This window comes from Vulpes lagopus, chromosome 14 (assembly GCF_018345385.1).
Source record: "Vulpes lagopus strain Blue_001 chromosome 14, ASM1834538v1, whole genome shotgun sequence".
In the NCBI taxonomy this organism is placed as follows: domain Eukaryota; kingdom Metazoa; phylum Chordata; class Mammalia; order Carnivora; family Canidae; genus Vulpes; species Vulpes lagopus.
Genome location: NC_054837.1, coordinates 31,659,812 through 31,673,017, shown reverse-complemented (window position 1 = coordinate 31,673,017; position 13,206 = coordinate 31,659,812). Strand labels below are relative to the sequence as shown.

The following is a 13,206-nucleotide window of genomic DNA, read 5'->3' as shown; positions in this document are numbered from 1 at the left end:
GTCATCTCTCTCTTTGGTCCTGACCTGACATTCTTCTTTGGCCCTAGAGGGGTATTTTTGGTTGTCCTCCAAGTCTAGAGTCAAGCCTTACCTTCACTGGGTATTCACCAGGGATAAGGAAAAAAGACTTACCTTGCACTCCAATGACACCATCTAACGTCCACCCACATTGAAGATGTAGACGCATCTACAAGGAAGACAAAGCCGACATTAATTTGCAGGAAATTGAGGTTCTTGATCTTCAAACTTCATTCTAGAATAGAAGTTTGGCTTTCCCTTTGGGTTGAAACACTCACAGAAGTGTTTTCGCAAAGCAAGAGTTTGCCCCAAATGAAGAATCACAAAAATATTGAAAGCTTTAAAATAACAGCATTCCTGTGTTTCCAGACATCAAGCAAATGCTTGTTCTTAAGCCATTTGATAGCACAGGGAATGGGGTGACCAATGAATACCCAAGCATCACCGGGACCTTCTCTGGGGTGAGATAACTACCCCTAAATCAAGTGGACATTGAGGTTCTGTAAGGAAGAAGGACAAGTTAGGACTGGCTGCTGGCAACCAGCCCCACTGCTGACACTGATTAGTTGTACCTGATACACTAGTTATCTAATGCTGTGAAACAAATTACCCCTAACTGTAGCAGCTTAGACATGCAGGATTCTGTGGGTCAGGAATTCAAGTGATGTGTAGCTCTAGTAGTTCTTGTTTGGGTCTGTAATGATGTCTTACCTGAAGGCTTGCCTACGGCTGGAGGAGCTGCTGCTGAGATGGTGCACTCACACGGCTGGTACGATGATGCTGACGTCGGTATCTTTCAATAAGGCTGCCTCAGTGACTTCCCAACACGGCAGTTGGCTTCTCCCAGAGTGAGTCATTTAAGCAAATGCACAGTGGAAGATGCAGGGTCTTTTATGATCTAGCATTAGAAGTCACATACTTACATTTCTACAATATCCTGTTGGTTACAAAGGCCAGCCCTGCTCACTGTGGGAGGGGACGACACAGGGTGTGAATACCAGGGAGGTGGGACCACTGGAATCATCTTGGAGGCAGATACCATCCCTGCATTGAGTCCCTGATCAAGTGTTATTTGGCCTTGTTCAAAATCAGTGCAATCAATTTCATATCGTCTTGGTCTTTAGCATTTTCTTTTTCTTCCTCTTCTTTTTTTAAGATTTTATTTCTTTATTTGACAGAGAGAGAAAGAGAGAGAGGGAGAGCACAAGAAAGGGGAGTGGCAGAGGGAGAGGGACAAGCAGGTTCCCCGCTGAGCAGGGAGCCTGACATGGGGTTGGATCCCAGGACCCCAGGATCATGACCTGAGCCGAAGGCAGACTCTTAACCCTACTGAGCCACCCAAGTGCCCCTTTAGCATTTTCTTTTGCAGAGACATTACCAATTCCTGCAGTCATTGCTTCTGTTTAAAAAAAATATTGCTAGGGGGCACCTGGGTGGCTCAGTGGTTGAGTGTCTGCCTTTGGCTCAGGTTGTGATCCCAGGGTTGTGGGATGGAGTCCCTCATTGGGGTCCCCACAGGGAGTCTGCTTCTCCCTCTGCCTATGTCTCTGCCTTTCTCTCTGTGTCTCTCATGAATAAATAAATAAAATCTTTATTAAAAAATATATATATAATTAAAAAAATCTTTAAAAAATCTTGTTTGATATCTAATGATTTTTACTTTCTGTATTTCACGTAGTATGTCATCAGATTTCATTTTTCTTTCTTTCCAGGGCCATATTGTCAATGAAAGTCTATAGGCCCAGTTGCTGGGGTTTTCAAAGGCCTACTAAAGTGAGAGACTTGGGCAGCCCTGGTGGTGCAGCGGTTTAGCGCCATCTGCAGCCTAGGGCGTGATCTTGGAGACCCTGGATCGAGTCCCACGTTGGGCTCTCTGCGTGGTGCCTGCTTCTCCCTCCGCCTGTCTCTGCCTCTCTCTCTCTGTGTCTCTATGAATAAATAAATACAATAAAATGAGAGACTATAAAAAAGTAATCCAACATATCAAAATTACAAACTTGAATTTAAAAATATTAGTATTAAAAAAATAAAAATATTAGTATGTACACAATGTAGCATACAAAGTGACATCCATCTCACTCTGAAGGAGGGAATTGTATCTGATGTGAGTATTTTTAATTTTTTAAACTTTATTTTTTAAAAAGTTTTTGTGTTTAATCTGTAACACCCAACGTGGGGCTCAAACCTATAACCCAGAGATCAAGAGTCTCATACTCTATCAGCTGAATCAGCCAGGAACCCGAAATGTGGGTACCTTTTAATGTCAGATACAATATGCAATGCTTAATATTTGGTTGTGGCATCCAAAGTAAAAATGTCTAGGACCTACAAAGTTCTTAAGAGGCCCTGTTCTTTTTCTTTCATTAAACAATATTTGAAAACAGATTAGACTTTTTCCCTGCAAATATTTCCCTGCCATAAGAGAATCCTGAAAGTTTTGGAATAATTTTCTCTCAAATAAATAAATAAAATCTTAAAAAAAAAAGAAAAAAGAGAACCAGGGTCTTGTGTAAGGCACAGAACTAGCAGACAGAGCCAAATAATACTTTCTGCCTTGAGACAAAGCTGCATAGATCTGAACAATTAGTAAAGTGGTGGCGTTTTATGATCGAAGGTCATCAATGAGTAATAAAGGATGCTTTTAAGAAAACAAAATTTTTAAATTTTAAAATTAAAATAATAATAAAAAAGAATACAAAATAAATATAATACCTGACAGTAATGAGTGACTAGTGTCCAGCCCTACCTCCAAGGCCAGGAGGAGTTGGTTTCTGTCTTTTTTTTTTTTTTTTAAGATTTTATTTATTTATGAGAGACACACAAACAGAGGCAGAGACACAGGCAGACGGAGAAGCAGGCTTCCTGTGGGGACCCCGATGTGGGACTCAATCCCAGGACCCTGGGATCACACCCTGAGCCAAAGGTAGATGTGCAACCACTGAGCCACCAGGTGCTCCTTTAAGATTTTATTTTTAAGCAATCTCTATACCCAACGTTGGGCTCAAACTCACCACCCCGAGATTAAGAGTCACACGCTCCACCGACTGAGCCAGCCAGGTGCCCCTTACCTCTTGCTTTTCAGTGGTGGCACCTCCAAAAAGCTTTTTCCTCATGGGGTGCTCTTGCAAGAACTGGGCCAAATCCTTTGCTCTGCAGGATTATCCAAGTCAGTGCACCACAGCATGCATGGGAATCTCCTCTGGAAGTGCACTGTCGCCCAGCAGCTGGCAGCAAAGCAGAGGTGCCAAACACTTCATGAATCTGCACCTTAAAAATCCAGAGAAAAAGCTTTTTATACTTTGGGGTACATATCTCCCCAAACCTTTTATTAAAATTTTCAAACACACCAAAAGGTTGAAAGAATAATACAATACATAGTATAATGAATCCTCCCCCTGGATTCAGTAATTTACATTTTGCTGTAATTGCTTTATCTATCTAGCTCAATCATCTGACAGCAAATTGCAAACATCATCTTTTGAGCCCTAATGGGTGGTTCCTCATCTTGCCTTTCCTAAGAAGGGCGGTTTCTTATACAACCACAATGCTATTGTTATCCAAAAGAATGTTTGGAGTGTCTGAGATATTGATCCACTCTACACTCAGATTTTCCTAATCGTCCCAAGAATGTCTGTACACCAATTTATTTTTTGAACCAGGATCCAATAAAGATTTAAGCTTCAACTCTCCCTCATCCTTCTCTCCCTCCTCCATCCCTCCCTCCCCCTCTCTCCCTTTCCCTTCCTCCCTACTACTCCTTCTCTTTCTTTCTCTCTCTTGTCAAATAATCCTTTATTGAAATATTTTCCTTTCTAGGTTTTTTTTTTTTAAGATTTATTTATTTATTTATTTGAGAGAGAGAGAGTATAAGTGAGGGGAAGAGCAGAGGGAGAGAGTCTCAAGCAGACTCCCTGCTGAGCACGGAGCCTGATGCAGGGCTCAACCCCAGGACCCTGAAACCATAATCTGAGTCGAAACCAAGAGTCAGATGCCCAACCAACTGAGCCACCCAGGCACCCCCTCCTTTCCAGTTCTTAAGTAGCTGGACATTCCACTGAAATCATGATAGTAGTGGCCGTCAACATGGCAGTCCTCAGCCTAGGCAGTCCCTAGGATCTCTCAATGGTTCCAGAGAGTTCTGTGGTCTCAGATGGTACTAGTGCTACATCTTTCGGGTGATGTTGAATGTTGACAATCTCATCGAAAGTGATACTTCCACTGTACCTAATGTTTTTCTGCTTCTTTCTTTCTCTTGGAGGTCCCTGAAGATATTGATGACCTGGGTGGAGGCAGAAGGTACCACATCAGTGTGAGCTTGTCTGGTTCTGGATGCTCAGTGACACCATCACCCTCAGACCCTTCCATCCACCGTCTGTTGTGTTGGTGATGTCATCACCAAGCCTGATTGGAGACAGACTCGGGGGGCCAATCTTGGGGGCCAGGGCAGACATGACATTGATTTTCCCTACCAGTGTATCTCAGAGGTAGGACTTTGAAGAAACTATAGCTAGGTGGCCATGCCTTAAGCCACCTATGTATGTGTGTGGTCAGGCTGGAGGACCTCTTCCATTCTTATCAAGGGAAATGCCAACCTTCTCTCCCTTCACTCAGACTCCTTCCTGTCTCAGGTTAGGACAGTGCTCTGACTTATTTTGTTTCCTAAATATTGACATTTACTTTGGAGAAGCAGGCCAGCTGGATTCTGGATTCATCGGATTGTTTTGTCATGGATGTGCACCATTTTGAAAAACATAATACACAGCAGAACACGTTTATTGTCTGTGATTTGCACTCCTCTCTCCAGCTGCCCCAGCCTTAGTCTTTCTGGCCCAGCTAATATCTCCGCCATGTCTTTGTGTTCAGGCTGAAGAGTTTATCTTCCTCTCCTTGTACCTCCAGAGTTATCCATCAGCACATACCATCGCTCAGCCTCCAAAGCATAGCCAGACCCTGGCAGCTCTGCCTGCATCCTGCTCCAAGCCACTCTCCTCCCAGCTGTGTGAGGCACACAGATTTCTAGAAGGATGATGGCCTGAGCCCATGACCCTCATTCCTCATTTCCAACTTTCTCTTTGGGCAAATACAGCAACCAGAGGGGAAAGCCCATGGGGTGGGAAGGGCAGTAGGAAGGGGGTGAGTTCAGGGACCACTGGAAGGCGACCTGGCGCCAGCACTGTACCAGCCTCATGTCTGGGCCTTCCCGCATGCTGGTTTGCCAGTTCCAGTTAGCTATTGAAAACCAGAAGCCTGGGATCCCTGGGTGGCACAGCGGTTTAGCACCTGCCTTTGGCCCAGGACTATCATAAATAAATAAAAATTAAAAAAAAAAAACAAAACCAGAAGCCCTCCCCCACTTAAAACTATCCAAGGACCACACATCCCACTTAGAGCACCATCCCAGGCCTTGGCCTTGGCTTGCCTCTGCAGTCTTTCTGGCTTAGCTCACGGATTTCTTCTGCCACAGGCCCTTTGCAGCCTCCTCTGCCTGGAATGCCTCCTCTTACATTTCCCAGCAGGGCCCCTTCTGCTCTTTCAGGCCTCTGCACCAACCTCCCTTCCCTGACCAACCACTGGCGATCCACTTCTACATCCTCCCTAGCACGTATCACTATTAAGCATTTTCTGATTGGTTGTGTTGAGCGCATTGCTGGTCCCCTGCCCCCTGAACACAAATAACTGACACATACCCAGCACTTGCTTTAATTTGAAATTTCTTAACAACCCTGTGATTAAGGCACGATTATCTTTCAGATTTTACTGATGTGGAACCTGGGGAATGAAGAGGTGAGGGGAGGTCACCAGGGAGTCTGCTCTAGTGCAGTGCTCTTCACCACCAGGATCTCATATTCCTCCCTGCACGGAAGCATGATGAACACGGGTTGAGGGTGTTTTTTTTTTCTTTTTCTTTTTAAAACGATTTTATTTATTTATTGATGAGAGACACACACAGAGAGAGAGAGAGGCAGAGACACAGGCAAAGGGAGAAACAGGCTCCATGCAGGGAGCCCGACATGGGACTTGATCCCGAGTCTCCAGGATCACGCGCTGATCTGAAGGCAGTGCTAAACCACTGAGCCCCCTGGGCTGCCCAAGGGGGGGGTGGCTTTTTTCCTTAGTTCATTGCTCTCTGACCACAGCATTCGGGGCTCAGGACCCAAAGCTTCTCAATCAGGCTCCGAGTCTGAGAAGCAGCATCTTTCCTTCTTCTGGGCTGGGTGGTTGAGCCGTTTCAGTGAGCCAAGGGCTAGGGGACAGTTTGTCAGAGGCACAGGGAGGCAGCAGGACAGCTCCAGGGATTTCTCGGGAGGAATGACTCCTTGGTGTGGGACAATGAAGGGCCACCAAGTTGTCACAGGCTTGCAACTGGGGTCTAAGAGAATGACCACACATGGTTACTTAACATAATTCAGATGAGATAAAAGGGGCCATACTCAGCTGCAGAGCTGTACTCCCAGTGCTCAGGAGACACGTGTGGCCAGGGGCTGTTCAGTGCAGATGAAGAACTCCCGTCACCTCGTGCCTCACAGATCTGCAGGTGCAAAGTCCAAGATCAAGATGCTGGCACATTCAGTGTTGGGTGAGGGCCACTACCTGGTTCACAGATGACAGTCTTCTCATGTGGCAGAAGGGGCGAGGGGGTTCTCTGGGGTCTCTTTTCTTTTTTTAATTCCTTTTTTCTTTACTTTTAAATTAAAAAAAATTTAAATTCAATTTATTAACATATAATGTATTATTGGTTTCAGAAGTGGAGTTCAGTGATTCATCAGTTGCATATAATACCCAGTGCTCATGACATCATGTGCCCTCTTTACTGCCCATCACCCAGTTACCCCATTCCCTCACACCCCTCCTCTCCAGTGACCCTCAGTTGGGGTCTCTCTTCTAAGAGCACTCATCCCCTCATGGAGGCAGCATCCTCCTGACCAATTACCTCCTGAAAGCCTCACCTCCTAATACCATCATGCTGGGGATTACGATTTCAACTTCTGAGTTTGGGAGAGGGGGACACAAATATTCAGACCTTATCAGTTCTCTTTTCTCATGGTTACCAGTTTCCTGCGTATCCTTCTAAATGTCCTATGCATTTGGGAGACTATTGACATAATGAAGCATGCCATATGTACTCTTTCCACATTGATTTTTTGGTGTAAGAATATAGTTTGAGGGATGCCTGGGTGGCTCAGTGGTTGAGCAACTGCCTTCGGCTCAGGGCATGATCCTGGGATCCTGGGATCCAGTCCCACATCAGGCTCCCTGCATGGAGCCTGCTTCTCCCTCTGCCTGTGTCTCTGCCTCTCCCTCTCTGTGTCTCTCATTAATAGGTAAATAAAATATTTTTAAAAATATATAGTTTGAAAATACTTATTTTAAAAGATCTTATTTTTTAAAGTAATCTCTACACCCAATGTGGGACTTGAACCTACAACCCCAAGATCAAGAGCCACATGCTCCACCTACTAAGCCAGCCAGGCACCCCAAAACTTTTTTTTTGCTCAGTACATACAGATCCTCCTTTCTTGTTCCCAGCTGCAAAATATTCCGTTGTGTAGGTTTGCCCTAATATCACAGCCACTAGTCACACATGGGTATTTACAACTAAATTAGTGTAAGCTTAACAGAATTTGTTCCTCAATCACACTAGCCACATTTCAAGTGCTCAGTAGAAAGATTTGTTGGGGCTAACATACTGGCCAGAGCAGACAGAGGCAATTTCCATCATCACCTAAGGTTCTGCTGGGTGGTGCTGGGTTAGTTAAGCCATCCCCTACTGTTGGGCATTCATGTTGCTTCCAATATTTTGCTTCTATCATCAGTGCAACAAAGGCTATTCTTACATGTAGATATTTGCCCACACATGCATGTATATCTGAAAAGACAAACTTCTCAAGGGAAGTTGCTAGGTCAAAGGACGTATGCATTTTAAACGCAGATGAGCTTTGCCAGACCCCCCTCCAAAGAAGTTATACAAGCTTACACTTCTGCCAACAACAACGAGCAATGCTCGGTTCCCCACATCCGAGCCAGCACGGGGCTTCTCAACTTTGATCTTTGCTGGGCGAATAATGGGATCTTAGAGCACTTTTTAATGTAAACATTATTGTAAGTTTCCCCTGACATTTTGTTAGTATTCCACTTTGCAAAACCCACTTTCAACATGAAAAACATTTCTTGAAGCCGTTTGTATATCAGTGTGAACTTTGTCCTTTAGGAGGACGTCGGATGTTTATACTGATTGCTTCACTGCGTCATTAGGTGTTGAACTGTGTGCTAATTATTAGCTATGGTGGGTAGGGAGGGAGGAGGCAAAATTGGATTTGGGATGCCCAAAGCTATGACAAACTGTAAAGGTGCCTGGCTGTCACTTTTTATTTATTTATTTTTTAATTTTTAAAAAATTTTTTAAAGATTTTATTTATTTATTTATGAGAAACACACACACACAGAGAGGCAGAGACATAGGCAGAGGGAAAAGCAGGCTCCATGCAGGGAACCTGACGTGGGACTCATCATGGGTCTCCAGGATGACACCCTGGGCTGAAGGTGGTGCTAAACCGCTGAGCCACCGGGTTGCCCTGGCTGTCACTTTTTTTTTTTTTCTCATTCATGAGATATTTATTAAAATAAAATATTTAGGGAAAAAATTCAATACAATGTATACATCATTACTGAAAACTGTATACCATAATACAAAAAAGGATTTTATTTTGGGAAATTGATTCCTAATTTATGGCAAGTTTTACTTTCAGAAATAAAACCAGAAAACAACACAACCTAATTCAATCTTAAAGGCTGGCAGGCTGAGCAAGGAATGTTCTTTTTCTTTGTAGGAGCTCCTTCTTTACACTGTCAGATACCAGGGCTCTGCCTTTTGGTGTGATTTCAGCCACCAAGTCATCAACAGTAACGTGTTCTAGTCCTTTTTCTTTAATTACCTCTTTACAGTGTGCCTTCAACTGGTCCTTCCAGCCACATTCAATTAATTTAGCTCTCAGCAACTCTTTGAGGCATTCTCTTTCTCCAGTTTCTATCAACTTTTGGTTAATCACCGCTCTCATCTGCATATCTTTGTTCATCTTGCTAACCACACTCTTCGGCTGCCCGGACCTAGACCCTCAGTAGCTCTGGCTGTCACTTTTTTTTTTTTAAATGTGTGTTGTTTCTCATTGGAGACTTAGTTAGCAGGTACAGCCTGTTCATTTACCTGAACACGTCAAGGATTGTCACCTGGTTCTCATCCTCGGGGAGTTGACCAATCAGCTCTTGGGATCCAAGATTTATGTAGTCACAGCTACATAGGATCATCAACTTAGTGAAACTGTGTGACATTTAAAAATAATTATGTACAGGACGACTGGGTGGCTCAGTGGTTGAACATCTGCCTTTGGCTCAGGTCATGATCCCAGGGTCCTGGGATCGAGTTCCACATCAGGCTCCCCACAAGGAGCCTGCTTCTCCCTCTGCCTGTGTCTCTTATGAATAAATAAATAAAACCTTAAAAAAATAAAAATCATTATGTACATGCATGTTTATATTTGCATGATTCAATAAGCAGAAACAACCCACATGTCCATCAATGGACAAACAGATGAACAAAATGTCACCTATTTATACAGTGGAATATGATATAGCCACGAAGGGGAAAGAGACTCTGACACCTGCTACGACACGGATGAATGTGAAGGACATTGCGCTTGGTGAAATGTGTTGGTTACAAAAGATAGCTCCCGTGAGGTTTCACTTACATGAGTTCCCCGGAGGACTCAGATCCATAGAGTCAGGAAGTGGAGTGGCAAGTGCCAGGGCTGGGGGAGGAGGATGGGGAGTTAGTGTTTCATGGGACAGAGTCTCAGTTCGGGAGGATGAGAAAAGTTCTGAAGAAGATCATGGTGGTGGTAGCTGCACACCAACGTGAATGTGCTTCATGCTGTGAACCGGACACTTCCAAATGGTTCAAGTGGTTAAAAGAAAAAGGAAATAGGTGGAGAAACAGAAGAGTCAGAGCCTATCATTTGGGAAGATTTTTAAATGTTGCCTGGAGGATCAGCATTCAGCTTTCCAGGGCGCGCTTGCGCATCAGGTGCGGGCAGAGGTCAGGTGGACGCAACCCCCGCACGGAGGCCACCACCCAGAGCTATCATATGTGTTTGCTGGGTGCAGGACTGTCTCGGCTCCTGAAGTCCCCCCTCACCCATTCCCAACAGCTTCAGCAGCCACAAGGGGGCGCGACCAGGTGGCTGGACACTCCAGAAAGGGCTGAGCAAGGATGGTCTCCCTCCCGCTTCTCTTACCTCTCTCCCTCCCTCCTGGCATTTCCTCTTGGTCCTCTTTAAAAAAATTTTTTTTATATATAGACTTTATTTTTTAAAAAATATTTTATTTATTTATCCATGAGAGACACAGGCAGAGGGAGAAGCAGGATCCATGCAGGGAGCCCAACGTGGGACTCGATCCCAGGTCTCCAGGATCACACTCCAGGCCCAAGGCGGCACCAAACCACTGGGCCACTGGGGCTGCCCAATATGGACCTTATTTTTTAGAGCCATTTCAGGTTTGCAGCAAAACCGAGGGAAGGATACAGGGAGTTCTCAAATATGCCTTGTCCCCCAGGCATGCACAGCCTCCCCATCCTTAGCATCTTTTACCAGGGTGGCATCTTACCCTTCTTCACACTGTGGTGACATTCACATTAAAATGCACCGTTTTAACCATTTTAGAGCGCACAATTCAGCCACGTTCCGTACACTGGCGTCATTGTGCAACTGTCACCCTTACCTAGTTCCAGAACATTTCATCACTCCAAAAGGAAACTTCGTACCAGCTACACGGTCACCTCTACAGTCCCTCCCCCAGCTCCTGCCAACGCCAATCTGTGCTTTCCCATTTCTGGGGACCTACCTGTTCTAGACGGTTCCTGCACATGGAGTTACACACTGCCAGGCCTTCTGCGTCTGGCTTCTCTCACTCAGCATCGTGTCTTCAAGGTTTGTCCAGCACGTCACTGTGTGTGTCGTGCTTTGTTCTTTTTATGCCTGAATCATATTCCATCGTGTGGATGGACCGCATTCTAGGTATCCATGCGTATGTTGATGGACATTTGAGTTGTTTCTCCAATGGTTTAAAATGGCGAGGTTTTTTTTTTTTTTAAGATTTTATTTATTTATTTGAGAGAGAGTGAGAGATCTCTCAAATAAATGAAGTGAAGGGTTGGGTACGGGCAGAAGGAAGAGGGATAAACCGACCCCCCTCCACTGCTGAGCAGAAATTCCCATGTGGGGCTCTATCCCAGGACCCTGAGATCCTGACCTGAGCTGAAGGCAGATGCTTACCTGACTGAGCCACCCAGGCTAAAATGGTGAATTTTATGTGACGTGTAATTTTGCTCTAGTGAATAGTGCTATGATGAACATGCCTGTGTAAGCCTCCGTCTGAGCATCTGCTTTCTTTTTTTTAATTTTTAATTTATTTATGATAGTCACAGAGAGAGCGAGAGAGAGGCAGAGACATAGGCAGTGGGAGAAGCAGGCTCCATGCACCGGGAGCCCGACGTGGGATTCGATTCCGGGTCTCCAGGATCGCGCCCCGGGCCAAAGGCAGGCGCCAAACCGCTGCGCCACCCAGGGATCCCTGAGCATCTGCTTTCAATCTCGTGAGCATACGTCTAGGAGTGGCACTGCTGGGTTGGATGGCGACTCTGTGTTGAAGTTGATAACCACCAGACTTTCCCCACTTTTATTTTCAATCTCAGGTGAGCAAACTTCTCAATATTAAAATAATTTCAGGTCATTTCTGAAACCGCTCACTCTCCACCAAGCAGCCAAGGATTCCTTTAAAATGTACACCTGAAAAAAAAAATGTACACCTGATTCCTGGCTTCCTTACGCTGGCTTCCTCCCAGGGTGCACAAAAATAAAGTTCAGCTTCCTTGTGCGGCTTATAAGGTTCTGTAAGATCTGTCCCTGCCGGTCCTTCCGACCTCACTTCCCACCTTCCTCCCACAAATCTTTCAGGTCTGATGTCAATGTCATTTCTTCAGACAGACTGCTAGGGCTTCTCCCACCCACTCATCTCTTATATGTGGCCTTGATTTTGTTTCTTCACTATATCTATCAAATTGCTGTGTTATTGAACACATCAAATTAGTTCAAACCTCCCAAGGATGGCACACCCTGTTCCTCTGCTGGGAATGCTTCTCCCTGTCTTGAGTGGCTGGCTCCATTTGTGATTCCAGGTGTAGGTTAACTGTCAGAGGAGCCTTCTCTGGCCTCCCAACCTAAAATGGCCATCTGGTCACTCCTGACCCCACCACCCTGTTTTATTTCTTTACCGAACATGTTTTGCTATTTCCTTATAGGTGTTTGTTTACTGTCTGCCCCACCTCTGTGGTTGGTTTTTTGTTTCGTTTTGTTTTTTGCCTTTTAAAGATCTGATTATTGTTATTTTTAAAAGACTTTATTTATTCATGAGAGACAAACAGAGAGAGAAGCAGAGACACAGGCAGAGGGAGAAGCAGGCTCCCTGCAGGGAGCCCGATATAGGACTTGATCCCGGGACTCTGGGATCACACCCTGAGCCAAAGGCAGACGCTCAACCGCTGAGCCACCCAGGTGTCCCTAAAGATCTGATTATTAAGTAATCTCTACACCCAATGTGGGGCTTGAACTCACTACCCCAAGATCAAGAGTCACATGCTCTACCAACTGAGCCATCCAGGTGCCCCAATTCACCATTTCTTTAAAACAAGCAGAGGTGGGGCACCTGGGTGGCTCAGTGGTTGAGTATCTGCCTTCAGCCCAGAACATGATCCTGGAGACCCGGGATCGAGTCCCACATCGGGCTCCCTGCGTGGAGCCTGCTTCTCCCTCTGCTTGTGTCTCTGCCTCTCTCTCTGTGTCTCATGAATAAATAAATAAAATCTTTTTTTTTTAAATAAATAAAATCTTAAAAAAGAAGACAAAAAAAAAAAAAAAAACCCAAACAGAGGCATAAAGGGCACATGTTGCATGACCCCATTTATATGAAATGTCCAGAATCAGCAAATCTAGAGAGATGGGAATTAGATTGATGGTTTCCAGGGGCTGGGGAAGGAGGTGTAACAGGCAGTAACAATGGGTATGGGGTTTTATTTTGGGGTGATGAAAATGGTTTGGAACTGGACAGAGATGGCAGTTGCATGACATCGTGGATGGA

At 44.9% G+C, this 13,206-nt stretch overlaps 1 protein-coding gene and 1 non-coding gene across 2 annotated transcripts; both read right to left on the bottom strand.

Annotated features, from left to right (window-relative positions):
- Window positions 1-4,513: 4,513 nt before the first annotated feature.
- On the bottom strand, window positions 4,514-4,633 carry LOC121475893. The gene has a single exon (XR_005983842.1). It is a non-coding gene; the product is annotated as a U6atac minor spliceosomal RNA (small nuclear RNA).
- Window positions 4,634-8,801: 4,168 nt separating this feature from the next.
- LOC121475730 (transcription and mRNA export factor ENY2-like) lies at window positions 8,802-9,107 on the bottom strand. Its single transcript, XM_041729272.1, has one exon. The coding sequence runs from the start codon at window positions 9,090-9,092 to the stop codon at window positions 8,802-8,804; it is 291 nt and encodes a 96-aa protein (XP_041585206.1). The 5' UTR covers window positions 9,093-9,107.
- Window positions 9,108-13,206: the final 4,099 nt, after the last annotated feature.